Below are 27,394 nucleotides of genomic sequence, written 5' to 3'. Positions count from 1 at the left end.
AGCAGCAGTTTGTGGGGAACGTGCATTCCAAGCATCTGTCTAAGAGGGTCTAGCGGAGCCTGGCTTGTAGCAGACCCCCAGGCAACACTGGATGAATGAGTGCCTGAAGGAATTCTGTGAAGGCACCCATGTGGTGGCTGCTGCCAGCACAATCAAGCCGGAAGCAGCAGTTAGGGGGCTGTGAAGGTCATGTTCTTTGAAGAGACTGGGTAGGGCCTAGAAGGCTTCAACTGTCCTCTGGTCAATCCAGAAAAGATCCAGGGACGAGATGGGATTTGAAAGCAATTCCAGTGGTGTGAGAAAAGGGACTTGGGGCCTGGTAGGAGAGTCAGCTGTGCCAGAGCCTGCAAACAACCTTAAGACCCACCAGAGGCTGTAGCCTGGTCTGGCTTCCCAAGCCGGGCAGGGGTTTCCCTTGGGAGCCGAGGGTCACACAGCCCTCTGTGCTCAGCACAATCATTCCTCAGGCTGCCCTCATGTTCCTGGACTTTTCTCTCCTCCAGCTCAGCATCCTCAGGGGCCCCTCCCATGCCTTGGCCTCCAGAGCCTCCACCTATGTCCCCCCATCCTGGCCACCCTCTTCTGGCACTGGCTAGTCAGTGCCCTGGACCTCCCACTACCCCAGTGGGCCCTGGTCAGGGCCGAGTAAGGGGACTGTCTGCCCCACCCTTGCCCTGAACAGCAGTTGAAGGAGGTTGGGCTAACCTCCCAGTGGCGGCTACATGTTGCATCACAGGGGGGTTGTGGCAGGGGAACCCCCAGCTGTTCTCTCCTAGGTTTGTCAAGCCTGATCCCTCCCAAGACCTGCCCCTGGGCAGTGACTCTGTGACTCCAAATCCAGGATTTGACATTTCTCCCTGTAACATTTCATCTGTTGGCTTCTTAATCAAGTGATCTACAGAGGGCTCCAAACAGGAACTGAGCGTAGCCTGGAGAAGGGGTCAGGAGCCCCAGCCCCCACACACATCCACTGCCCAGAGGAAGCCGGGGCCTATGAAAAGGGTACTGCTCTGGCCTCAGATGGACCGGGGGCCAGTCCAGGCTCTCCTCACCTTAGACAAGTCATGCCGCCTCTTTCCAGTGCTGGCTTGCTCATCTCCACAATGCTTATAAGACCACCTGCCTCACTGCGCCATTGGCATTGAATGTGATAATGCTCAAAGGCCTGTTAGATGCCTGTCCTTTACATGAGCACCATTATGCTGAGCTTTGCAGGAACAGGGAAGGTGAGAGCAGAGCGCCTGCCCAGGGCCCATGGGCAGCACACCAGGCCACAGACAGGTTCCAGGCTCCCCAAGTCCTCTGAAATTGTAGGCCGGTTTTTACTAGTGGTTTTATTTTTATGGGGAGAGGACCCATAGCTTCCATCAAACTCTCAGAGAGGTCTGTGAACCAGAGAAAGTTAAAAGTCCTGGGTAAGAGGAAGGCCTTCCAGAAGGCCCAGCAACCTGCGGGGCCTGGGAGCAGTCGGGTCTGTTCCGGGGAACGGGGGCGGCGCCATCACAGAGGGTGTTCCTGAAGAGCCTGGCTCCTCCCGCAGCTGCTTTCTCAGCTCCCTTGGGCAGAGAAGCTGGCATTTGGAGCCAGCCTGTTCAGCCTAAATCCTCGTGGCTTGTCCTCACAGTGGGTGCAGGTTGCAGGAACAGCCGGGCCAGATGGTCCCTCTGTGGGCCCTTCCACCTCCTCCCACACGCCTGTCTGGAAAGTGGCTTTGGCTTGGCCCCACCAGAGCTTCTTCCTGGAGAAAACTCAAAGCCAATTGTTGGGATTGGGTCCCCTGAGGATGGAGCTAAGCTGCTGCAGGGATGTGGCTGGGGAGGGAGAGAGTGTGGGCGGAGGACAGCCGGGCAGGCGTCCGGTTCTGGTTCTGAGTGGGGTTCACCTTTCAGCCCATCCTGCCCTTTCCATTCCCTCGTTAGAGCATCTGCGGGGACTGTGCTCAGGGGCAGACGGCCCACCCAGCATCCCTCCTGGTGAAAGGAGAGAAGGGAGACCAGGGCATCCCCGGCGTGCCTGGCCTGGACAGCTGTGCCCGGGTAGGGACTGGGCTCGGGGCAGCCCCAGTGTGGGAGGGCTCCCTGGCCACCTTACCTGACAGAGACTCTCGTGGTCCTCCACAGTGCTTCTCAGAGCGGGAGCGCCCGAGAGCTGAGGAGGCCCGGGTAAGTGGGCCCTCACCTTAGCACCCCCACCCCTGGCAGTGCCCCCAGGGAGAGGCCCTGGCCACTCACTGTCACATCTCCATCCCTCCCCAGGGAGACAACAGCGAGGGAGAGCCCGGCTGTGCTGGGAGCCCTGGGCTGCCTGGCCCTCCGGGACTGCCAGGCCAGAGAGGAGAAGAGGTGAGGCCAGGGACCGGCCCTTTCCCAGGCAGGGCCTCAAGATGACTGGGGCTTCTCACTTGTCTTAGATCTTTCTGGAACCTCTGAGGCTTCGCAGGCCCCTTACCGCTAGGGTCTCATCTGCTCTCCTGGGACACTGGCTCCTCCTGCTCATGGATACATGAGACAGTCTTCCTCTGCCTGCAACACCTCCAGGGCTCATTCCTTAGGCTTCAGCTCTTTGCTCAAATGTCCCCTTCTCAGTGAGACCTTCTCTGAACTCCCTCTTTAAAATTGAGCCCCATACAGCAGCCCCAGAGCTTCCAGTCCCCCTTGCCTGCATCATGCTTGTCACCTTCTGACATATTGTATATTTACTTCATTCAGGAACATTTCACAGGTATCTGCTGAGCACCGACTATGTGCCAGCCCCTGTTCTATTTGTTACCGTTCATCTGCCCTGGAATGCAAGTGCTATGAGACAGATTTTTATCTCTTGTGTATTGCTGTGCTCCCAGCTCCTGGACCAGTGCCTGGTACATAATAGCTGCTCAATAAATGTTTGTTGGATGACTGAATGAATGGGATGAAAGGCCATTGTGACATTAGCTAAATGGTCCTGCTTTGACAACTGCCACCCTCTGTTAGCTGTGGCCGTGGCAAGCTGGGAGCAAGACTGCGGTGACTCTGGGGCTCTTTGGGGCCTGAGCATCTTTATCCATTTCCCTTGGCTTCCTTTGCAGGGTCCCCCTGGTGTGAGAGGCTCCCCGGGTCCTCCAGGCCCTATCGTAAGTATTTGTGTTTCCCTGGCCTGCTTGAGAAGCTCTCACAGGGTCATAATGCTCAGACACCACTCTGCTGCCTTGTCCCCAAGAAGCCGGGCAGGGCAGGAAGAGGGAACTCCCACTGCCCTCCCCTTCTGCTCATCAGACATCTGTGGGGACTGGGGTCTCCCACCACCAAGTCCCCTGGTCCTGCTTAGGGGAGGCCCTCAGAGGCATGTCTCTGCCTCGCCATCCCCATTCCTGCCGTGGTTGACATGATGGACCAGGCTGCCCTGGGCAGGGGGCCTAAGCTTCTGACTCACAGTCTTGGCAGCCAGGGAAGCACGTGGCATTTGGCCAGGTCTCTCCAGCCTCTGTGACACCAGTCCCTGCAGGGGCTGGGGGCTAAGGTGGAGCTGCCCTCCATTGCTCTGGAGGCCTGTCTCTAGGGCGTCTACAAAGATTGGACCGGGGCATCTGCCCTGGAGTCCTGTGTGGTGTGGATATGGCAGGAAAATAGAAGTGACTAGAAAAACTGGAAGAACTGAAAATGCTTTCTTTGCTGGTAGGAACCATCTTAGAACCAGGTAGCCACCCACTTTGGGTGGGGGGGAGGCATATGGAGGGCAGGTGGGCAAGATGAGAGAAACAGCTTCCACTCCAGCAGAGGAGGCATTCAGGTAGACTCCAGAAGACTTGGGAAGGACTTTTTGGTGCTGGGGGCTGTTTTGCGTCTCTGCCAATGGAGCCGTTCTTCCTGGAGCAAGGGGAGGAGCCTTCATCTTTTGGGCCAAGACTTTCAGGAGTCTCTTTTCCAGCTGCCTTGAGAATCCTCCCACGAACTCCTCTCCCCATGACCCCCCAGCCCCAGCCAGTGCCCTCCAGGCTGCCCCAGGGTTACTGTGCTTGTGAGATGTGACCTGCCTGTTTCTCCCACCAGGGCCCCCCAGGTTTTCCTGGTGCTGTTGGCTCCCCCGGATTGCCCGTAAGAACCTAGTGCTGCTCGACCTCCCCTCCCCCTGCCAGCCAGGTCTCTGTGGCTTTTGCTTGTGTCCCTTCCTGTCGTGCCCTCATCTCCCTCCTCTGTGTTTGTTGTCCCCCTTCAGGCACGGTAGCTAACGACACAGGTTCCCTGAGCTGCCAGCAGCTGGGACATCCTCCCAGTCTCTGACTCCTTCCCCTTGTCCCCTCGCCCTCTTCCCCTGCTTTTTTTCTCTCATCTTCAACCTTCCACCCGTTTCTGTTTCCCTTTTCTGCCACCATCCCATGTCACTCCCCTGGGCCTCTCGAGCTTCTGTGCCTTCGTGCGCAGAGCTGGTGCCTCTGGGAGCTGCTTTATTCCTCCTTCTCTCTCTGCCTCCTGCTTCTCACCACCTTTGGTGTTGACTGAAGATTTGCTGAAAGTTCTTGGGGCTCTGCCAGGCACCTGGCTCCGAGCCTGGCAGAGTTGCCAAAGCTTTAGGGCTTCACATTGCAGGCTGGCACAGGTTTGCTGCCCTGCTGCTTGGCAGGGCTGTCCAGAGGCACCCAGGGATTTAAAGGCAGCCATGCCTGCACCTTTCCCATCGTCCTAGAGGGAACTCTTGGCTTCCCCCTCTTCCTTTCCTCTTCTTTGGCTTCAGTCCCAGTCTCTCTGAGGCTGGGCACGTGATAACAGCCAGTGGGCTTCCGGGTGTCGCGGGGCCCTGCCCCTCGTGCCCGGTGCCTTGGCTGCTCCTTCTGCCAGGTGTCGTTAATTGCTCTGCCTTTGTCATCGTCACAGGTGTGTTTAAGTCACCCCCGTCCTCACTGTTGCTCCCTCCTGGGTCACGGAAACTAACCTCCTGTTTGTCAGATTTTGTGTTCCCGGGGTCTGGCTCCTCTCCTCCCGGGCCTGGCAATGGAGGCTCAGGGAGCAGGGCCCCTCCTTGTCACAGCTCCATCTGTCCCCACGTCCTCATCTCTGGCCGGGCCTTGTCTGTTTCTGCTTGCTTGGGTGAAGGGGCCATCTGTCCGTCTAGCCATCTGTCTTGTGTCGTGGAAAGGTTTGGGCGCCGTCTCTTGAGGGCTTGAGGGAGAAGGGGGCAGAAAAAATGCCCTTCATGGTGCTGTGAATCTAAGACAGCCACAGCTGGGAGGAGGGATGAGGCAGGGGGTGCTCGCACTGATTGAAAGTGATATCCCCATCCACCCTACAAAGTGGCAGGGACTGCCCTGGAGGGAGCCTTCCCATGACTCTCCCCTGCATCCTAAAAGAAGGGGATTTCTGGTTTGTGGGGTTTGGGGCCTGGACAGGTAAGTGATGGGTAGCTGATGACTCACTTTGCTGGGGAGCATCACTCTGAGGGCGCCTCTCCTGACAGTTGCCCCTCAAAAGGAGCACACATCTGATCTGTCACCCTACTAAAGGTGCACCCCAGACACACCAATGAGGGCACGCCAATGACAGTCACCTGGGAGGTACCCTCACAGTCACCACCTTGGGGGAGTGTATCTCTATAGTTAGAGACTTGGGGAGTATGCTCCTGAAAGGCACCCATATGTGGGGGTTTACACCTCTGACAGTCACCCTTCTGGAGCACACCCCCTATGGTCACCTTGCTGGGGACAGCAGGAGGGCCACTAGTGACCTCCACCTGTGTTGAGAATGGGAACAGAGGGCTGTGGGGCAGGGAAGGAGCCAGGGGCTGGCTGGGGATCACCGTCCCCTGCAGTTTCTCATGATTTTTCTCTTCAAGGGCCTTCAAGGAGAGCGAGGCCTCACGGGTTTGACAGGAGACAAGGGGGAACCGGTAAGAAGAGGCCAGCAGGGGCTGGAGGCAGAGGAAGAGCCCTAAGGAGGCGGGGGGTGGGCACAAGGAGTGGCCGCTGAGAGGAAGGTGGGGGGTAGACTCCAGCTTTTGAAACTCTTTGCCCTCAGCCCTGATTCCCTACACATGGGGGTCTTCTCACCCCTCAGATCAAAGGAGGCTGGTCTCCATGTGCCACGACTCCCTGTCAGGAGCACACAGCTGTCCCATCTTCCACCAGCGTCCCTGGGGGTCTTCCCCCCTTCCCGCAGCCTTCAGCATGCCCCTCCCACTCCCTCCTCCCTGGTCCTCACCATCCTGCTCTGAGCCTTCTTGGGCTCTGCTCCCAGGGTCCTGGTTGGGCTGGGCTTGTCACTCAGCCCAGGTCTATAGTGGCGGTGACCAAGGGAACCTGGGGCTTGGGGAAATGGCCCAAGGTGGTGCTGTGCTGGGGTGGGTGGGAGCCGGCCAGATGGCAGCTCCAGATGTTCTGTCTTTGGCCAACCTTTTGCCCAGGGAGGGGTGAACGGAAATGTTGGGGGCCTGGTCCACCACGTCTGCCTTTCTTTGCAGGGTCCACCAGGGCAACCTGGCTACCCAGGTGCCATGGGCCCCCCGGGACTGCCTGTGAGTAAGAGGCCCTGGCTCTGGGGGTACTAGAGGCTTGGGCTGGTGGTCAGGACAGGACCAGGCTGGGCATCCCTCAGCAGACTCCCCCTTTTCAGACATTTCATCCTGTGCTTCTGCCAGGCTGTCCATGCTGCCCCCCCATTGCAGGCCTTCTTGGCACCATGGTGTGGCCCCATCACTCTGCCTTGGGGGGCCAGACTCTCAGAGCACCCCACGAGTTCCAGACAGAGCAAGAATTGAGATCTGCCTCCTCTGGGAGGTTGGAAGAGTTGGGGAAACAGTGAGGAGGCACTACCTCCATGCAAGAGCCTGCTGGGTGGTCATGTCCCCACTTTCCCACAGTGGCCAGTGGGAGGCTGTCGGGACAGATGGGAGGCCACAGTGGCACTCTTGAGCAGCCCACCTCTCTCTTGCCCCAGCTGTCTTCCTCCGTGCCATCTGCCCCTGAGTGCCCATCTGGGTGCCGTCTGCAGTCTCCACCCCTCGCATCAGTGCTGTGATGGGCGGGCCATGGGCTAATTCTGCTCTCTCTTTGCTGCTTATCAGGGCATCAAAGGGGAGCGTGGCTACACTGGACCCGCGGGAGAGAAGGGGGAATCGGTGAGTTGCAGCTCTGCGGGTGCGGATGGGAGGAAGGGCTTCAAACACCTCCGCGCCACCATGGTGCTAGAGATTTTCGTAGCAGCCTGAGAAGGAGACTGTGACCCCTGCTGCCCCTGCCCCCGGTCACTGCAGCTGCGTCTTATGTAGGCTGGTGGCTGCAGAGGCAGAAGCTGTGAGGAGAATCCCAGCAGGTTTCGTGAAGACAAGTTGGCTGGGGCTCAGCTGCTGGAAGATCTCCTCCTCCTCCTCCTGAAAGGGCAAGCTGGCCAGGGCTGGGGACACCAGACCCAGCTCCAATCCAGGACCTCCTTCCCCACCAGAGCTACCCTTTACAGAGCCAGGGGGTGCTAGACCCCGCTGAATGCAGGAGCTGGGGCTGTTAGATGAGGATAATGAGGCTCGTGAAGTGACGTGACTCACGCAGGGTCCTGCAGCCAGTTAGAGAGTTAGAGGTGCATCTGGACTCGCACCCAAGCCTGTCTGGTGACAAACCACAGATGTGAGATCAGCCAAACTGGGACTGGAGTCTTACCTTTCCGTGCTCACACATTTCAGTGGGGCCTCAGTGAGATTCAGCAAACCTTGCCATGCATTTATTCAATAACAAATATTTCTTGGAGGCCTACTGGGTGCCAGACTCCCTTCTGAGGCTGCTGTGGTGGCAAGTCAGTCAATCGCCCCCTCACCCTGCAGTGGGAGGCAGATAACAGATGAATACACACATGCATGTAAATGATGAGAGATGAGACCGATGATGGAGAAGGTAGAGCAGGGCAAGGGGCTGGAGCGGCGTGCAGGGTGCTATTTAGATGGAGGGTCAGGAAAGCCTCTCTGAGGAGGTGGTGTTTGAGCGAAGATCTGAGTGGAGGGAGGGAGGGAGCCACATGGTTGTCTGTGCTGGGGGATCCTAGGGGGAGAGGCCATGGGTGGGGCACTGCAGGAATAGCTTCAAGCCATCTAATGAGCTGGTAAGGGTTCAGGAGACCTAGAGGGGGTGGGGGAACGGTGGGCATTCCAGGTAGAGAGAATAGCCATGCAAAGGCCCGGGGCTGTGAGCGTTCAGAGCACATTCAGGGAACAGTGGTCTGACAGAACAAGGCAGAAGACAGAAAAGGGAGAGGGAACTGGTGGGAAAGGGTGGTTGGTGCCAGATCACGGGATGCCTCAAAAACCAGCGTTGGTAGAAAGTGTGCACCTCATTCAGTTGGCAAAGGGGAGCCATGGAAGGTTTTTGAGCAAGGGAGTGAAGTAATCAGAGCTGTGCTTGAGGAAGAGAAGATGACAGCCGTTTGCTGGCTGCATTGGAGTGAGCCAGGAGGCAGCAGGACTAGTTAGTTGGCTGATTCAGTAGCTCAGGCAAGGGAGAGGAGGCGCGAACAGGCCAGGCAGGGAGTCCTGCTAGCTTAGGGGGCCTGCCGCATGCCCTGCATCTGCTCTGTGCCCCGACCCCTGCCCCAGTCCACCAGCCTCACCCCTCATCTCCCCCAGTCAGACTGACTGATTCTGCTTCTTTGTGTCCCCAGGGCCCACCAGGATCTGAAGGCCTCCCAGGTCCCCCAGGCCCAGCGGTGAGCGAGGGAGGGGGCAGGGAGATGTAGACATGGGAGCCCTGGTCCTGGTCCTGCCCTGGGGTCCGAGGGCAGGAAGAATGGGTTCCAGCTGCATTGTTCCCTGTGAGTGACAGGGTCCCCGAGGAGAGCGAGGACAGCAAGGGAACTCGGGTGAAAAGGGCGACCAGGTAAGTGATGATTGGGACCGGGCTGGGGGTCCCTGGTGGTCACCAGCTCTAGCCTCCCTGCCCCACCCACCCTTGAGTTGTAACCTCCCACCTCATGCCCAGAGCCTCACCTGCAAGCCATCTTGGGAAAGGCCCCATGGGCTTGAGGCTGCCTCTCCTTGTCACTCTTTCCACCTGGACGGCCAGGCAGGAGAGAGGGGGCGGCACAGCACACTGTCCTTGCTTCTTTCCCTAGGGATTTCAAGGCCAGCCAGGCTTTCCAGGCCCGCCGGTGAGTGAAGACAGAGCTGGCTCTGTCTGATGTGGTCGCATTGGGAGGGGCAGGCCTGACCAGGCTGGGCTGGGTGACGATGGGCCTGGGAAGGGAGGGAAGAGGCAGGGAAAGACCGGCCTGGGTGGCCAGGCGCAATTCCAGGAGCCAGGACCTGGAGAGTGGGGCCTTGTGGGTGGGCCCCGGCCCAGCAGGCCAGGCAGCCGTAATGTTCCTGGGTGGTGTTTCTAGGAAGTCAGAATGGATTGCATTAACATGCGCAGGAGGAAGAAAGGAGGGGAGCTCCCCCCAGCCCTGCTTTCACTCCTGCCTGCTCCTATATTGATACAGGGTCCCCCTGGATTCCCAGGCAAAGTTGGAGCACCTGGCCCACCAGGGCCCCCAGCGGAGAAGGTGAGTAGGACCCCAAGTTGGCCAAAGTCACAAATCTGAGCCACGCAGCACCCATACCCCTGACCCACCCCTAGCCTCAGGCCTTTGGGAAATTCAGAGACTGATTCTTTGCATCAAGGCTGGGGAAAGAGGTGTCCAGGATGGGCCCAGCCACGCTGGACAGCAACAGGGACTGTGGTAGACCAATGAGCTCCTTGGGGTGGCCACTAGGTCCAGAATACCTGCCAGCCTCTGAGCAGCCCAGGCCCTGTCTGTTGGGGAAGGGAAAGGCAGGGATGGTGGAGGTGAGGAGGCAGAAGGCTGTGGTAAGAGGTGGATGGCTGGAATGGCATGGGCCAGCCCAGCTTCATCTCCTCAGGGGGAGGGCTGGGAGCTGAGGGAAGGGGGAGGCATGTCCTAGACAGGAGCCCCAAGGAGGACACCTGCCTGGATGGGGAATGGGCCTCCGTCTCAGGCTGTCCCCAAGGGCCAGAAAGGGCAGGGGTGGCCTGTGACCTGGTGACAAATTGGGGAGGAGCAGCAGTCTTGGGAGTCCCCATACGAGCTGCCCTTGAGTTTGGGGTGATGGGCTGACTTCCTGTCTCAGCCCAACCTTTGGGCTCCCAAGATGTGCCGGGTGGGTGGTGTGAGAGGCCCCAAGACTGACTTCTAAGCTTGGGGTGGAGGGATCGGGGTCCAGAATGAGGGCAGTAGGCCCGCAGCCTCATGGGGAGCCTCTTTCCTCAGAAAGCACACACACTGACTTCTCACTGTACAGGTGAGGAAAATGAGGTCCAAAAGGTCAGGGGGCAGCCCAGGGCACACAGTGCCCAGCAGGGCTGAGACTCCCCTCCCAGCTCCAGCAGAGCCCCCGGCCTCCCCAGACACTGAATCTGTTCCTATCAGCTGTGGGTGGGGCAGTGGTGGCTGCCTTGGCTCCCTTCCTTTCCCTTCCCTGTGGAGGACCTAGGTGGCAGTTTCTGCTCTCCTTAGACCGGTCATTGCAGGGAATCCCAAACCTCTGGCCAGTGGTTCTCCATCCCAACTCCTGGCGGGGGGGATGACATTGGCTGGGGCTGTGCTGACCCCTCCTGGTGGCTGGTGGCATTGCACTGCCCCCCCCAGCCCTTTTTCCCCTTGTGGGGTTTCTAGCTGGATCCCTTCCCCTTGGCCACCCCCACTGCCACTGATCCAGGACAGCCCTCCCCCCAAACTGCTTGCCATTCCCTCCTTCTCTGGTAAACATTCTAGTTCACACATCTGTTCTCACTACCCTGCTTTGAACCTTCAATGGCTCCCCAGTTCCTGGTTTTCAGACTTTATTTTAGAGTTCCCAAGCCTTTCATCACTCAAAAGCTCATATAAAACCTCAATCTATAAACAGATACAAGTAGAGCTGCTCTAAGACAATGGTAATGGACCCACCCTCTGAGTCCCCACTTCATATCCCCAGCTCTGAGGCTCCCCCAAGATTCTCCAGGGCTCTGAGAAGTGTAGTTTGAAACCACTTATCTGTTTGATAACGTTTGGCACGGCACTCCGACCCCTCCTCGCAATCAGGCTCTGACTCCTCCAGCCTCTTCTACCACTCTGGCCAGCTCTTGGGATCCCCAGGCCAGGCATGTGACCACTTCCAAATCTTTATCCTTCTCTTAGGTTCCCTCTGGCATGCTCTTTTCTCCTCCACCTGCCCTATCCCAGACATCCTTCAGAGTCTGGCATCTGGGGACACTTCTTCTGTGACACTTTCCCTGATCCCCAGCCAGAGTGAGCCACTCCCTCTTCTGGACCCTCACAGCCCCTTTCCACACAGAGCACATGGACTGTGGTATTGCCTTTGGTTGTGGTGGTCCTGTGACCCTCTCTGGACCATGAGTTCCTTGTGGACAGGGGACACCCACTTTTTTCATCTTGGGGAATCAGGGCCCACATAGTCCCAGATGTGCTGGGGACCCCTGTGAATTGAATGTGTGCTTTCAGTTAGCACATGTCACTGTGCATCTGCCATATCAGCCCTGGGGTCAACCCTGAAGATGACACTGGGCTGAATGGGCTCCGTCCCTCCCTCATGGAGCAGTGAGGAAAGAGGGGTGCTTTGCAGATGAAGACAGGTCCTTTTGGGGATATGTTGTGTGCAGTGTATCCAGTTACACCAGGACTGAACTAGGGTTAGAAGCCAGTGATCCTGACTTCCAGTGGTCACCAGAACCCCTGGCCCAGGGCTTAGTCTCTAAGGGTGGGGCAAGACCTTGCTGACTTTTTTGGGGGGGCTGGTTTCCAGGGCAGTGAAGGGATTCGAGGACCATCAGGCCTGCCTGGTTCCCCTGGGCCACCAGGACCTCCCGGAATTCAGGTGAGTGTGTGTTCTCTTAGCCTGGCAGGTGTGCATGTGCATGTGCGTGTGGTAGGGGTGGGAGTTGGGTGAGGGCTGGAGAGAGTTGAGGGGTGGAGTCGGGTCTCCCCTCTCCTAGGGCTGCAGCACAGGCATGCAGAAATGCTTTTTTCCTGTTTTCAGGGCCCAGCCGGTCTGGATGGTCTGGATGGGAAGGACGGCAAGCCTGGCTTGAGGGTGAGATGATGGGGATGGGGAGGGCAGCCACTGCTTCCTCTCCTTCCTTCTCCAAGTGCCAAAGTCAAGGGAACTCCAATGAACCCTGATGGAGTCCACTGCCCCCCACCTCCCTGCTGGCGCCAGAGCTCCTTGGTTTCTCAGTTCTCCTAGTGGTCTTGCCCAGGTCAGATGAGCTGGGCCTCACCAAGGGCAGGACAGTGAAAGGGATACATTTATACCTAGGAATGCAGGCAACTAAAGAAACTAGGCTGGGTTTCAGAAAGAGTCAGGCTGCAGATCTGGAAGGACTTGAGCAAGCCCCAGCTCCTTGGGGCTAGTTTTGCTGGGAAATCTGAAAGGGATGGGGCCATGGAAAAAGGCAGAACATCAAGGTCAACCTCCTTCTATACCCAAAAGAAGGCCCAGAGAGGGGCCAGGATTCATTCAGGGTCCACAGCCAGTCAGAGGCTGATCCAGGCTTGGAGTCTTCCCTATGCCCAATGTAACATCCCCTCCATCCTGACATAGCCGGGAGGGGGAGAAGCCAGAGAAGGGGGAAGACAGTGGTAAATGAGTTGGGTGCAAGCAGGACAAAACTCCTGTCTCAATGCCCCTGGTCTCTTTCCCTAGGGGGACCCTGGTCTTGCTGGCCCACCTGGACTCATGGGACCCCCGGTAAGTTGAGCTGCAGGAAGGAGTTGGGAGCTCAGAGGTGTCAAGGCTGAGCAGTTGTAGCCTCTGCCTGGGTGGTTGTGGCAGCTCAAATCCAGCCCTCCATGGACCGTGTCATGACTTTGGATTGATTTGATTTGTTTAACCTGAGGAAGGAGGAGTGGGAAGAGGCCCCTGGGGGAGGCGAGGGATATGACAGCTCCCTGCTTTTTCTTCCAGGGCTTTAAGGGGAAAACGGGACATCCTGGACTCCCAGGACCTAAGGTAAGGGCCGGGTGACTTCTGTCAAGCAGGTTTTCTCTGCTCTCCCCGAGGCCTTACCCCAGGCAGACATGGCAGCCTAGCCTGGGTGGAGGTGCCACCTGAACTCTGGCTGAGATGCCATCCTAACATCTGAGCCTTCTGAGGTCACCAGTGCCTGGCACGCTGAGTCGGGGCTTCACCATCTACCAGCCTGGGGGCATCAGAGGGCCTCTGTCCAAAGCCAGGGCAGGTGGCAGGGCCCCTCTGATGTGGGGTTGATTTGGCATGGGGGGTGCTAAGTAAAGGTCTGGCAAGCTTCAGGTGCCCCTCTCTCTTCTAGGGTGACTGTGGCAATCCAGGTCCCCCTGGCATCAGTGGCCGGCCTGGAGCAGAGGTAAAGACTCGGGATCTGTGCCTCTAGTGGGCCTTGGGACTCTGCTGAGTCTGGGTTGCAGCTGCTCCCTCCTGTTCACTGGCAGAGTGGCTGCCTTCTCCCCTCGGCCTGCTGGGGGAGGTCTCACCCATCCCTGCACATCTTGAATTTCTCCCTCCTCTTAAGGGTTGTAACTGGTTCCACTCCCTAGAGGCTGTTGGGTCACCAAACTAAAAAAGGCAGGGCCTGGCCTTCTCAGGCTGGGGGTGCCCCTCTCTCCATCTAGCAGTTCTCATGGGGCAGGGCTGGCCCCTTGGCCCTGGCAGGCTTGGGTCTGGAGGCTGGGGCTTAGCCCAGCTCCTCTGCCCCTTGGCGTTCCCACCAGCTCTGCTCAGCTCTCCCCCACCTAACAGCCACATGTGTGCACGTAACTCCTTTGCTGTGTCATTTCTTTTTTTTTTCTGGCTCCTACAGGGTGAGCCTGGTGCCATGGGACCCCAGGGAAGACCTGGCCCCCCCGGCCATGTTGTGAGTTAACTGTTTTTGTTTCTACCTCTATGTGAGTTAGGATTCCAATGGGGTGGGGTGGTGGTGGGCAGGCTGGGATGACTTGAGAGAACTGACTGCAGGAGCTGCCCCAACCAGGCAGAGCTAGAGGGGGCTGTGGGCTCACCCAAGTCAGTGGTTCCCAGGCTTTTCACCATTTTCTTATTTTCTGGGCATATTCAAGTTCACTGTCAGACAAAGGTCATTCAGTTAGTTAACAAATCATTATTGAGCACCTGCTCCGTACCAGGCACTGTTTCAAGCACTGAGGCAATAGCAGTGGGCAAGACAGACAAGGTCCCTGACCTCATAGAGCTTCCATACAGGCACGACACACAGAAAAATTAATGTGAAAGCATCAGGTAGCAATGTGATGTTACAGGCAGGGACTGGGAGGTGATTCCAGAGGAACACCTACTGGGGAAGTGACATTTGAGCTGAGGCCTGAATAAAAGGAGCCAACTATTGAGCAGTCTGGGGAAGAGAGTCCATAAGAGAGCCTAAGACAGGGAGGAGCTTGGTGGGTTCAGTTAACACCAAGAAGGCCAGCGTGGCTGGAGTGTAGCTTGAGAAAGATGTGGTGGGGACTGGAAAGCTGAGCTTGCAGGAGGACACAATGCAGATGGTGGCGGCCCTCGGAGAGAGACATGCACATGGAAGCAGTGGACAGCTAGCCACGGTGCAGAGGGGAAGCAGCGGGCAGATCTGGGAGGTGTTTGGAGGTGCCGGACTTGCTGATGATCTGGATTGGGATGGGTGGCCCAGCGGAGTGGTAGAAAGAGGAATCAAGGGTGACTGCTGCTTTTGGCTTGGGCATCTGGGTAAGTAGGTGTAGGTGTAGGCCCTGAGATAGGACGACTTGTAGAAGATGTTTATTAGATAATGATGAATTTCCCGTCTACTTTATTATTCAGTAATGGAGATGACTGTCAGTTGATGTCTTTGATCACCATGATGGCTCTGAGCTGATAGAGCTCCAGAGAAAAGCAGATACGCTGGTGTTTTGTTGCAGCCCTATTGTGGCTGGCTGTATAATTTCCAGGCTTTTGGAAATGTTAAAAATAGTTCATGATTGAAAAAAAGGAACTCTCAAGTCCCCATCACTATTGTTATGTATCTCAAGGGATCCAGAGGTCCTGGATTGGGGACCCCAGATCTAGCCTGGTCCCCCTTCCATTACAGATGAAAGAAGGAGTCACTCTGAACTGTGGCCCCATAGGAGGTTCAGTGGGGGCTGGGGATGAAGGGGTGAAGGGCTCCTTCTCTCACCTCTGTCTGTCCAGCCCAGCCCCCTTGCCGTGTGATGGTCCCAGTGCTGGATATTTCCATCCCAGGAGACTTGAGATAAGCAGAACAGAGGCTGTGGCCTCCAGAACTTTCCATCTAGGAATGAACTTTTCATCTAGGAGGGAAGTTCTCTGAGAGGGTCCCGAGTGTCCTGGGGTTCAGAGAAGGTGTCTCTCTAACCAGGGAGTTGACATTTGAGCTGTGCCTCAGAGGCGAGGATGCGGGCCCTTCGAGGTGGGTGAGGGCATTTTGGACGTAGCCCCAGCGCAGGGGGCAGGAGCATTCCTGGGTGTTGGGGCCTCATCACACTCATGTTGGTGGGGCAGTGGGAGACCAGGGAGAGGGCCTGAGTGCCTGGCTACTGAGCTTATCTGTGTGGATGTTGGGTCAGTGCTGAACCTCTGCCCCTCACCCCCTGCTATGCAGACCCCAGCTCCTGGTCTTCCTTCCTCCATAGAACAGCAGGAAGTGGGGATGCTTTAGGGAAGCAGGAGGTCTCAGAAGACACCCAGTCCAGGTAGTTAACTCCCTCAGGCCTTTGCCCTCCGCACTTGTCCTCTGGCTGTGGCTCCCACACCATCCCCTGAGCACAGCCCTGATACACCACCCAGCGTGGGTAGGTGGGAGCCATCCTGCGTGCTCAGGGCCCCCGGGCCTCAGCTCTGGACACATATCTTTTGACAGAAGCTCAAGTGCAAGACCTGAAGGGAAGAAAGGGTTTCAGGAAGATAATGGAACTGCTGAAGTTCAGGGCTTGTTCTGTCGTTGGGCCCTCTGCCTCCGGGGGCCTGACTCCTGGAGCCTCTTCCATCCCACTCACTTGTCTCTCTTTAGGGACCCGCGGGGCCTCCAGGCCAGCCAGGTCCAGCTGGAATCTCTGCAGTGGTGAGTGACACGCTCCCCTCCTTATCCCTCCTGGGAGTTTTGCCCTGCTCTGCTGTGGGCTCCTTTCAGAGGAAGCCAGAGGGATGGAGAACAGTTTGTCCCCATCCCGCTCCTTCCTGGAACCAGCCTCTCCTGTCTCCCTTTCCAGGATGTGGTAAAGGGCTTTGGAGAGGGCTGGGGGTCCTCCCAGGGTCCCGCCTCAAGTTCAGGCAGCCCTTCTCTTCCTGTGGGGCCTGGGAGGTGGGGGACATGGTCCCCGGCACGTGATAAGGTATCTGCCTCTGGCTATGTAGGGGTCCACTTTACCCTCTTCCCTTCCCTCTCACCATCCCCCTTTCTGTTCTCTAGGGCCTGAAAGGAGACCGGGGAGCCACCGGAGAAAGGGGCCTTGCAGGACTTCCAGGCCAGCCTGGCCCACCTGGACACCCTGGTGCCCCGGTAAGATCCCACATTTTATGGCGCAGCCCAGGGGGAAGAGGTCAGTTGGCTTTGCAAGTTGAGCATGCACCACACATCTGGGGTCTCCAAGGAAAGAGGCTCCATGGCAGGATGGCAGCATGGAGCTTGCACCTGAGGATCGCATTACATTTGGAAAGACAGCCTGCAGGCCAGTGCTGTGCCAGCTGCACACAGTGTCCTCTGACAATGCACCAGCAGCAGTTGTATGCAGACCCCTCAAACAGGTGTCAGAGAAGACCTAGTCCCTGTTCTGCCCCTGCCCCTTCCCCAGGGGAGCTTGTCAGTAGATGTCAGGAACCAGAAATGCAGTGCTATTACTGTAACTCTCTGAGCACCTCAGAAACCACGACTTGTCTCAGCTAATGTTTAACACTAAGAGCAGTGATGTATTGGTCACTGGCCATGTGCTGAATGACAAACTAAGTGCCTGATGTGCACTTTGTCTTAATCTGTACTGCGATTCAGAAGATGTGACTATCCCCATTTTATAGATGATGAAACAGGCTCAGCAAGGTTAAGAAAGTTGCTCAGAGTCACACAGCTAGTGAGTGGAAGAGTTGTGACTTGATCCCCAGCCTACCTGATCCCAGAACTTGTGTCCTTTTTTTTTTTTTTTTTTTAAAAAATGACCGGTAAGGGGATCTTAACCCTTGACTTGGTGTTGTTAGCACCACACTCAGCCAGTGAGCGAACCGGCCATCCGTATATGGGATCCGAACCCGGGGCCTTGGTGTTATCAGCACCGCACTCTCCCGAGTGAGCCACGGGCCGGCCCCCAGAACTTGTGTCCTTAAGCCACTCAGCAAAACCACCTCTTTCAAAAGTTCTAGACAGCTATACCACATCAGGTAGAACTGATTGCCAGTCTCAGGGATGAAAAGTCTCCTGGGAGAACTGAGAGAGGGACCCAGGTCTCCTAGCCCCCAGGTCAGGTAGCTTTTCAGGTGACTTTCTTCTGGGGAGCAGTAACAACAACCCTGGGGCTGGTGGGCTGGGATGGGGTACATGACCCCAGTCAGTGTGGGGGTTATCAGTGGGCGCATCAGCCGGGAGGGCCTAGCCTTTCCACTCCTACTCACTCTGATTCCTGCCAAGGACTCAGGGCAGGTCCCTCGATGCTGCCACCCTCCCTGCCTGAAGTCTCAGGAGCCTCCAGAGCCCTTGGAGGGATCTCCCACTTGCCTTGCAATCACAGATTCCTCCTCCTCAGCATCCCACAGAGTGGGGCTGGGACAAGAGGCAGCCTCTGCTGTACGGGGAGGGAGCAGGCTCAGGCTCTCCTTGGCCAGTCTCTAGGACCTCACTCGAGAGGTTCACAGTTCATGCATTCATTCAGCAAACATTTAACATATATTCAGCCGGGGAGTGTGCAAGTTGTCAGGATTCCAGGCAAAGAGCAAGGCAGGCTGTTCTTCCCTTGTAGAGCTCAGGCAGGGGGGCCACTGGGAGCTGCCAGTATGGGGCTCTGGGACCAGGCTGGAGTGTGAGGTGGGGGTCTCAGTTTACACCACCTGTGTCCAGAGTGTCAGAGGGTGAGGGCTGGAGGATCATGGCTTCTCAGTGGAACAGGTGGTTGGGCATGTGAGGCATGTGGCACCAAACTGGGTTGGGGCTCATCACATCTCCATGGCTCTCTACTCTCCAGGGTGAACCTGGTGCGGACGGTGCAGCTGGCAAAGAGGTACCGTTGAGCTGGTCTTCTCCTTTTCCCTTCTGCTTGCTCCTTGCCCTGCCCTGACCCCTCTTCATTCATTCAGTAAACATCCTCTGTACTCATAGACTATTTCTGTGCAGATATACAGGACACTGGTAACCCCTGTTGCTCTGGGGAGAGGAATTGGAGACTAGGGGACAAGGGTGGAAGCAAAACTTGTTTTACACTAATTTTTTAATCATGTACCTCGTCAAACAAATACTTCTGGGGCATCAGCTCTTGCCTGCCCCTCTGTTCTTTATCCTCACCTTCTTTTCATCTGTGATGGGGGACCCAGCCTACATGATCAAACAAGGCCCCACGGACATCATTCTCCCTTCCAGCTGTCAGCCCCTCTATTGGCAGGGAGGCTGTTGTTCTTTTTTATACAGAGCCCAGCTGGACACAGCCTGCGGGTCTGGGGCTAGTGCAGGTGGCCCTGTCACTGTACCTACTTCCCCCGAATGCCTCAGAGATGCTGCCCAGACTTGACCCCTGACTTTTGTTTCCTCTAGGGACCCCCTGGAAAACAGGGACTGTATGGACCTCCTGGGTCAAAGGTGAGTGGGCACTGGCTGGGTTTGAGAGGAGAAGCTCATGGGTTGTTTAAGCCCAGCTGCAAGTTATGATTTGAGCCACAGATAGGAGACCCAGGAAGACCAGCAGGCAGGAAGAAAAGTGGGTGGAACTTGGAGCAATGTCATCTCTGAAAACTTCTCACATGGGGCCTTTTCCTTAGCTGTGGTTGGGGGAATGGAAATCTCCAGTTTATTCTCTGATTGACTGATTGATTCAGTCATTCATTTTTTTCATTCCACAACATCCACTTGGTCTTGCTCACATTCCAGGCCCTCTGTCCTGGCCTTGGATAAACAGAGGTCCCTGAACAATAGGTGCTCCCTACAGTCCAGTCACACTTACACTAGAGTAAGGCAAGTTTTACAGAAGAAGATAAGGCAGCATGTAGGGTCATAAGAAGCAAGCACACAGCTCAGCCTGGGGAATCAGGGAGGCTGCGTGAGAATAGGAACATTTTGGCTGAGGAGGAGGAGTGCATTTCGTAGAGAAGAAGGGAGGGAGGGCGTTCCAGGCAGGGTGGATGAAGACAGCATGGCAGAATCAGAGAATTACAGCCAGTGAGGTCTGGCTGAAGGTGCAAGGGCAGGGAGGTGAGGCTGAGGAAGGTATGATCAGGACCCATCATGAATGGTCTTGGATGTCTGGCCAAGGAATTAGGTCTTCATTCTGTGGGCAGGTGGGAGCCATCAGAATTTCTAAGCAGGGAGTAATACCATGAGAACTGTCTTCTGGAAGGACCACTCTGGGGGGCGTGAGGCAGGGTGACCTGTTGGGATGCTGTAGCCATAGTCCAGAGAGAGATGCCGGTGGGAGGATGGAGAGGAAGGGGCAGATTGCTGAGACATCATAATGTAGCCCTCATAGCTTGGTAATGCTGGACTGTGACTTCCTGTCCTTGTAGGGTGATCCAGGGCCCGCAGGACAGAAGGGCCAAGCAGGAGAAAAGGGGAGATCTGGCATGCCTGGCGGGCCTGGCAAGAGTGGCTCCATGGGGCCTGTTGGGCCTCCGGGTCCTGCAGGAGAGAGAGGCCACCCTGGATCTCCGGGGCCTGCGGGGAGCCCTGGATTGCCCGGCGTGCCTGGCTCCATGGTAAGGGGGAGGGCAGCCATGGACACTGTCCCACAGAGCAGGCGTGTGGGGTGGAGCAGGGGTCATTTTAGAAGCTCCTGCTTATATTCTGCAGGAAAGAGCATGACTCCCATGTAGGTGGTTCTTCACTGTGTGGGCGAGGGGAGTGGTTATAGAACCCTCTCCCCAGAAAAACGCACTTAAGCACAAAATGATTTAGACCATTTCAAGGTGGTTAGGACTTTGGGTTAAGAATCTGTGGGAGGCTCCTGGGACCTTTGCCCTCCTCCCCATCCTTTATTTCCATGAAGTCTGTTCCCCAGGTGAAAGCACCAGGCCTGGAAGTGTAATTGAGGCAGGTTTTCTTCTCTTTCCTCAGGGAGACATGGTGAATTATGATGAAATCAAGAGGTTCATCAGACAAGAGATCATTAAAATGTTTGATGGTAATTGGCAGCTGGCTGGTGGCAGTGGGTGCCGCTTGCTTGCCCCTCCCTGCCACTTCTCTGCCCTGCCCTGGCTTCCTTTTCCTTAAAGCTCAGCATCCTTCCTTCTCACCCCCACACACTTACAGGCCTGAGGTTTGACAGGCATATGCTCAATTATCTTTCAGACCTTCCTTGTCACCTGCTCTGTTCAGAGATAAAATGGTTCCCCCCTGCCCTCCCCAAGCCCCACTTGAGCAAAGGAGACAGACAAGAAAATTGCTATCAAACAAGTCTGCACGAAGTGGGCTCCAGACAGAGGGGCGAGCACAACTGTAGGTGGCTAGGGAGGTTTTATTTTAAGCTTTTCTTCTGTTTGTTCCTCCAACATTGGTATGCCCTGTCCTGAAGGGGCAGGGCACCTTGTTTGGGAAGCAGCCCTTGAATGAGAAGCAAGGAGTTTGGATTCGATTCTGAAGCCAGCGGTGAAGTGGTGAAGAGTGTGGAGAAGAGAGGCCGTAATCAGATCTGTGCTTCAGAAAGATCTCCAGGGAGAGCAGTGTGGAGGCCGGGGCACGGGTGCCGCTTAGGAGACCAGCCCACGTCCTTGCCCTGGCATCCCACTGAAGGAAGGCTGTTTTGGACTCCATGCTGGTGGCCTGTCTTCAGCATCTGCAGTCTGAGTCCCTGGGGCACCCTGTGACCAGTTCTTATCCTTTCTTACAGAGAGGATGGCTTACTACACTTCCAGGATGCAGTTCCCCATGGAGATGGTGGCAGCTCCGGGCCGACCAGGGCCCCCAGGGAAGGATGGCACTCCAGGCCGGCCAGGTGCTCCAGGATCACCTGGTCTCCCTGGTCAGATTGGCAGAGAAGGACGGCAGGGCTTGCCAGGAATGAGAGGTAGGTCTGCCCTGTGGTTCCTGAGGGGCACACGTAGCTCTGGGGCAGACTTGAGCATTACATGAGGTCTGTAGTGAATACGGTATTTGTGTGTGTGTTTGTGTGTGCTTCGAGTAATTTGACTGGCTGTGTCATTTTTCTGCTCAGAGATAGGACTTCTTATTTTATTTCCTTTGTCCCAGGATTGCCTGGTACCAAAGGTGAAAAGGGGGACATTGGTATTGGCATTGCAGGAGAAAATGGTCTCCCCGGCCCTCCAGGTAGGAAAAACCAGCATCTGAGACCATGAATCCAGAGCAGCAGAGACCCCCTTTCTTTATGTTTCTTCTACGGCATGGTTGTGTAGAACTCCAAATACTATGGGTCAATCAACAACTGTTTGTAGTAATGTCACTGTATGTGAGACACTGCCAGGGCCTGTGGAGGAAGGGGGTGGAAGACACAGTGCCTGTCCTCAAGTCCTAAGTTGGGATAGCATGACCCAGTAGGAGAGGGCTGCACATGTCGGGCCCAGGGAACTAGAGTTCAAGTCCTGCTCAGCCTCTTATTGCCTGTATGCCTTTTGAAGATACATGCTTAGCTGTATAGCCTGAAAGAAAATGGCCAAAGCCTGATGACCCAGATCTGAGACCCAGCTTTACCGCTTACCAGATGTGTGACCTCTCTGAGCCGGTGTCCTCATCTACAAAATTAGAAATAGTTCCTTTCTCAGAGAGTTGTGCAGATTCAATGAATGATGCATAAAAAGCACTCAGCCTTGTGCCTAGCACATGAAAGCTCTCAATAAAACTAGCCAGTAGTATTGTTATTGTGAAATCAATGTGAGAATCAGATCAGATTATCATGAAAACATGTAACCTGAGAAATATTCATATGTGAGGTGTTACTTACCATGACCACGATTTCTTCTTTTCTTCTGATCTGGGTCTCCTGATTCTCCTTCTGTGACTTGTCCCTCCCTAGGTCCTCAAGGTCCTCCGGGATATGGCAAGATGGGTGCAACGGGACCAATGGGCCAGCAGGGCATTCCCGGCATCCCTGGCCCCCCAGGTCCCATGGGCCAGCCAGGCAAGGCTGGCCACTGTAACCCCTCTGACTGCTTTGGAGCCATGCCAATGGAGCAGCAGTACCCACCCATGAAAAATATGAAGGGGCCTTTTGGCTGAAATCACTACCTGCCATTGAATGAAGGACTCCATTGGGAATAAATGGCCAAAGCTTATAGGACTCTGTGATGGGTTGTGAATGTTTGTGTTATTGTTGTTGTCGTTTTTAATTGCTGTTAATATTTTTTTTTTAACAATAAACAAAATTATCTGCAAATCTCACTTCCAGGGGGGTTCATCTGGTGCTGGACCACATCTCCGTCATCCTCCTTTCTCATTTGGCCTCAGGGTCAAAAAAGGGCATCTCCCTCATTGTCTGGGGTCAGCCATAGGAGTCGTGGGATGCTGCTGTACAGGGTGCTCCCAGCCCATCTCCTCTCCAGATGTTTCTGGCTCATCCTTTGGCCCTCTGGGCCTTGTGTCCTGCCCTTCCCGGCACCCTTCTCTTGAGTTAGAGAAGAGGCATCACTCAGCCCCTCCTCTTGAGTGAACCAAAAGCAGATTCAAAGACCCCACTTTCAGCTCATAAAGTTCCCTCCCTATTTGCTTCCCTAAAGAGACCAGTGGGGCCGGCCTCGTGGCGCACTCGGGTGAGTGCGGCGCTGGGAACACAGCAGTGCTCCCGCCGCGGGTTCGGATCCTATATAAGGATGGCCGGTGCGCTCACTGGCTGAGCGCGGTGCGGCCGGTCACAAAAAGACAAAAAAAAAAAAGAGAGAGACCAGTGTTTGGTACTCCAACAACCCTATGCCCACCCTCTTCATTTCCTGAGTGTGACCCAAAGCCAATCCAGGTTGCACCTTGGGAAATGTTACCCAGTGCTGAGGTGTGTTCACCTGCCTGGAAGCCCCGCCAAGCATGCAGTCTCCTCTTGATGCCCCAGTAATTCTGTGATTAGAAAACTTGTGCAAATAGGAGAAAAGATAGGCTCCAGCCCCGGGACTAGGCAACCAGGGAATGCTTCTCTGGGAAATGAGATGGAACCTCCTGCCTGCACAAACGCATGGCCCTGTCGCTGGCTCTCCATAAGTGCTCCAGGCAACGACTTTCTGGACTTAGGCCTTCAGAAACAGCCAGATTTTATCAATGCAAAGGGGTCACAGCCAAGCCACCATCAGATCTAAGCTCATGGTCCTCAAAGTCCACTGGGAGTCTAGTGATCTATCTGCTGTCTCCCTCTCCATATGTAAAAAGGCTAGGAAGAAGAAGAAGAAGAAAAGACAGCAAGTTGAACATTATAAAAACATTGTTTCAAGCTTCTTCCTTCTCTACTTTTCAGATCGCTTGTCCTGATGGGCTGGCTGCCCTGTGACAAAGCAACAGGGTAAATCCAGGGGGACTTCCAAAGAAAGCCTTTTTTCTGGCCCCAGCTTTCTGGAAGGTTTATTCAAGTAGGATAAACTTCAAAGAGATCACAGAGCAGGCTCAGAAATGTATGCAAAGTCTAGATTCTTATCCAAACTGCCTGAAGCCTTCAAACCCGCTGTCAAATCTCTCCAGAACTGGTATTTCCAGTACATTTCTGAAAATTCTCTTCTTTTGTTGGGCCCCAAACACCAGGAGACCAGCCTATTGATGGCTTTTCAGAACCTTTGCCCTATTTTTTCCTGCCAGGAGCAGAGGTGTGCCACAGCCAGAGAAATGAAATCAAGCAGACTCCTGAGCATGCCCGAGTGTCTCACATGATATTTTTACATAAAGAAGGAGTCAATTCTTTTTTCACCCCTCACCAGCAATTCTGTTAACCCTGGTTCTAACATAAAACATTAAAAAGGAAATGCATCATCTTTGCATTGAAGTAGTGGCCAGGTTTTGGACAGCGGATGAGGACAGATGTTAAAGCACTCCCACTGGAAGGCCAGCTTCCACTTTCAGCCCAGTCTGCAGAGTGCTTTGATGATGGGCCTCATGATCAGGAGCACGTTGGCGCCAGTAGAAAGCAAGAGAAGCAAGGACCAGCTGTTGAATTGAGCAGGCTGGCTTTGAAGACCAGAGGGGGAAAATGCTATGAGGATACTTTAAACTCCTCCCCTTTGAGGGTCACCGGGGAATCAAGACTTACAGAGTAAATGATGTTTCTTCACTCGTCTTCCTGAGTCAAATTCATGCTACTCTTACGGGATTCTATGACAGGCTAGGTTTAAGCTCTCATGACTTGAGTGCTTGCTTCCTCGGAGTTTGAAATTGCTGTATTTTCTTGGACCATGAAGAACCAGACGGAAAGCTGAATTTTATAATCTCTTTTGCTACTGTGGTCAGCAAAAAACAAAACAAAACAAAAAAAACGGTGGATCTTGCTCATCAGTTCAGGAGCTGGGGAAGCTGAAGAGAAAGGAAAGAGGGGCACATGACTGCCACTCCTCTTAGGCAGCTTTTCCACATTCCTGCTCTGTTATTCTTCTGTCTTCATTTCTTAGTCTATTCCAGGCTTTTAAGGCAACACACAGATCATTCAGATTGGCAAAGTCTAACTTGATGAGTCCACTTCCTCTTCCTACCTTGCGCCAGGAACTGTACTAGGCTCTGAGGCCCCCAAGACAAAGTAGGCAGATATGGTCCCTGCCCCCACAGTGTCTATGGGGACAGCAGATGTTAAAGAAGCCACTACAATAAAGTGGGATGTTGGGCAGTACCAGGTGCCGGGGAGTGCACAGCTGGGGAACCTAACTGTGTCTAGACAGAGAGAGATCGACCCAGGCAGAGGGAACAGCATGTGCCAAGGTCCAGAGATGATTGAGCACAGCAGGCTGAGTGAAGGGAGACAGGGCAGTAGGGTTGAATTGCAGAGCGAGAACAGGGGAGACACAGTGGGAAACCACTGATGGGTTTTACACAAAGGTATATCAAGTCGGGTTTGCCTCACAGGGGGTTCATTGGCAGTGCAAAGAATGAACTGCAGGGTCCTTAATTTGAGAAATCCTCTGCTCTGTAAGATGGGAAAGGGCTGCTGCATATTTATTCTGCAGAGAAAAATCCCAAATTTTGATGCTTCTGGAATTTAAATCTTCCTTTTTGTCATAATATTTTCCTCTGTCACTGGAATTCAACAGAATCTAATTAGGATTTCTTCACATGTGGTTTGTTAACCCTTACAAGACTAGATCTTTTTTGTTATTGTCCCAGATAGTTTATGGGAACAGAATAGGTTAATGTACTCTCCTTATGATCCCATAATGGAAGAAGACTGTAGCCAGTTGTCACGTCTGCTGTTCTCATTTTTTGGTTGGTTCTGTGGAAGGCTGCAAATCACCCTCTGATCCACAACCTCCAACTGAATTTAAATTTCAGAACTGGACCTAGTTGGAATCAAAGAGAATTAATTCCATAATAATTAGGTGGGTGTTGGTATTCCTTCTCAGTAAGCCATACGGGAGATGGTGCCAAGCCAGGCGGCTGAGGGGACAATGTGTCTAGGGGAGGCGGTATTTTCCAGTGGATGGGCCTTCCAGTACCAAGCTCTGCCTCACCTCTAATGGGTTAACCGCAGGGCTTCCACGAACTCAGAAAAGTACTCTGTGCTCTAAAAAGGGCTGGAATCCAAGTTTTCTTCTTTGGTTAAAACAGAAAAAATAACAGGAACTGTCTCCAACCACCTCTGTCTACCTCAGGTAGTTGAGGTTTTGGAAATGAGTTGAATGTCTTTCAGTCTTTGGAAGATCCTGATCTCTCCAAAACAAACACACCTGTCCTGCTGCGGGTCCTCAGAGGCACAGCCCTAGACGTTGGCTTTAGTTGGTCTTTGCCCACCTGCAAGAAGACCTGAATGCCCCTGATTCCCAATAGCACAGACCTCCAACAGAAAGTTCTCCTAAGAGCTCTTTTTTGGGTAGAGGGGGATGGGGACAAAGAATGCTCACAGGGGTTGAATCCTGAGTACCTGGAACAGAGCCTGGCAAGTGGTGGGAACTCAAAAGACTAATATTTTTGCGGAATAAATGAATGTGCATCACACAATCCCAGTGTGCAGGCCAGGTGTCTCTCTCTCCAGGAAAATGTCCCCTTGACCTTCAGCCTGGACTTCAGGATTTCTTCCTTTCTGAGATTTTGCAATTCAATCCCACCAATATTTTTTGGATTAGGGGGTTATAAAAGTAAAGACAACATGATTCTACTATTAAATACTGAATAGTTAAAAGCATGTACCCCTGGGTTCAAATCCTAACTTCTATATTTATATTTTGATATTAAGGAAGCTAACTTTTCTGAGCCTTGGCTCTTCATTATAAATGGATAATAGTATCTATCTCAAATTACTGTGGTGAAAACTAAACACACAGTCCTTAGCACAATGTTTGGCACCTAGTGAGCATTCGATACATAATAATAATAATAATGGCCACTAACATTTATTGAATTCATGCCAGGCACTCTTCTAGGTGCTGGGGATAGAGGAATGAATAAAAGGACAATCCTACAATATACATGCAATCCTTAAAGAGGACAACTCGAGTAGTGACAAGTATTATGAAAAAATAGGATACAGTGATTTGATAGATGGAATGTAATGGGGGTGGGCAGCATACTTTAGATGTGGTGTCAAGAAATGCTCCCCTACCCCCAGGAAGTGATATCTGAACTGAGACATGGATGACAAGGAAGAGCCAACCAGTGACAAGTCAAGGGAAGAGTATTCCAGACAGAGAGAAAAGCTAATCTAAAGAGCTGGAGACAGGAATGAGCTCAGTATTTACAGGGGAGGTATAACTGGGTCAGCATGGCCTGAGTGACCCGAGGACAGCAATGGCAGAAAGTGAGGCTGGAGACACAGGCAGGGTCTAGGTCATGGAGAGCCACAAAGGTCATAAGGATGAGTTTAGATTTTATTATAAGAGTGATAGGAAGCCCCTGATGGAGTTTAAGCCAAAGAATGACATTATCTGATTTACATTTTAAGACAGTCACTCTGGCTGCCCTATGGAGAATGGAGTGTGGAGGGATGAGTGAAAGCAGGGACATTGGTTAGGAGACTATTGTAGTGACCCAGGCCACTTGGATCAGTGATAGTGTGAACAGGGAGAAAAGAGCAGATATGTGTATATTTTTGAAACAGTGCAAAGGGAAGTGGGAGAGTATGTGGAGAAACAGAGGACAACCAAGAATGATCCTAGGTTTTTGGACTGAGAGACTGGGTGGATT

General features: G+C 54.2%; 1 protein-coding gene across 2 annotated transcripts in view; it reads left to right on the top strand.

The window, feature by feature from the left end:
- COL16A1 (collagen type XVI alpha 1 chain) overlaps positions 1-22,427 on the top strand; it is a 47,927-nt gene extending 25,500 nt beyond the window's left edge. For both annotated transcript variants that reach the window (XM_063104043.1, XM_063104044.1), the window contains 27 exons: positions 1,920-2,036; positions 2,121-2,162; positions 2,256-2,342; positions 3,065-3,109; positions 4,026-4,070; positions 5,803-5,856; positions 6,427-6,480; positions 7,030-7,083; positions 8,610-8,654; positions 8,771-8,824; positions 9,060-9,095; positions 9,426-9,488; positions 11,749-11,820; positions 11,983-12,036; positions 12,649-12,693; positions 12,910-12,954; positions 13,274-13,327; positions 13,781-13,834; positions 15,974-16,024; positions 16,373-16,462; positions 18,129-18,164; positions 18,692-18,736; positions 19,657-19,845; positions 20,204-20,270; positions 20,976-21,152; positions 21,335-21,412; positions 22,116-22,427. In XM_063104043.1, coding sequence (XP_062960113.1) covers positions 1,920-2,036; positions 2,121-2,162; positions 2,256-2,342; positions 3,065-3,109; positions 4,026-4,070; positions 5,803-5,856; positions 6,427-6,480; positions 7,030-7,083; positions 8,610-8,654; positions 8,771-8,824; positions 9,060-9,095; positions 9,426-9,488; positions 11,749-11,820; positions 11,983-12,036; positions 12,649-12,693; positions 12,910-12,954; positions 13,274-13,327; positions 13,781-13,834; positions 15,974-16,024; positions 16,373-16,462; positions 18,129-18,164; positions 18,692-18,736; positions 19,657-19,845; positions 20,204-20,270; positions 20,976-21,152; positions 21,335-21,412; positions 22,116-22,318 — 1,956 coding nt within the window. In that variant the 3' untranslated portion in view covers positions 22,319-22,427. The remainder of the gene's footprint in view (positions 1-1,919; positions 2,037-2,120; positions 2,163-2,255; positions 2,343-3,064; positions 3,110-4,025; positions 4,071-5,802; positions 5,857-6,426; positions 6,481-7,029; positions 7,084-8,609; positions 8,655-8,770; positions 8,825-9,059; positions 9,096-9,425; positions 9,489-11,748; positions 11,821-11,982; positions 12,037-12,648; positions 12,694-12,909; positions 12,955-13,273; positions 13,328-13,780; positions 13,835-15,973; positions 16,025-16,372; positions 16,463-18,128; positions 18,165-18,691; positions 18,737-19,656; positions 19,846-20,203; positions 20,271-20,975; positions 21,153-21,334; positions 21,413-22,115) is intronic.
- The last annotated feature ends 4,967 nt before the right edge of the window (positions 22,428-27,394 follow it).

The sequence above is a fragment of the Cynocephalus volans genome, chromosome 8 (assembly GCF_027409185.1).
Source record: "Cynocephalus volans isolate mCynVol1 chromosome 8, mCynVol1.pri, whole genome shotgun sequence".
Classification (NCBI taxonomy): Eukaryota; Metazoa; Chordata; class Mammalia; order Dermoptera; family Cynocephalidae; genus Cynocephalus; species Cynocephalus volans.
Note: the sequence above shows the minus strand (reverse complement) of the source record. Positions and strands in the feature narration are given on the sequence as shown.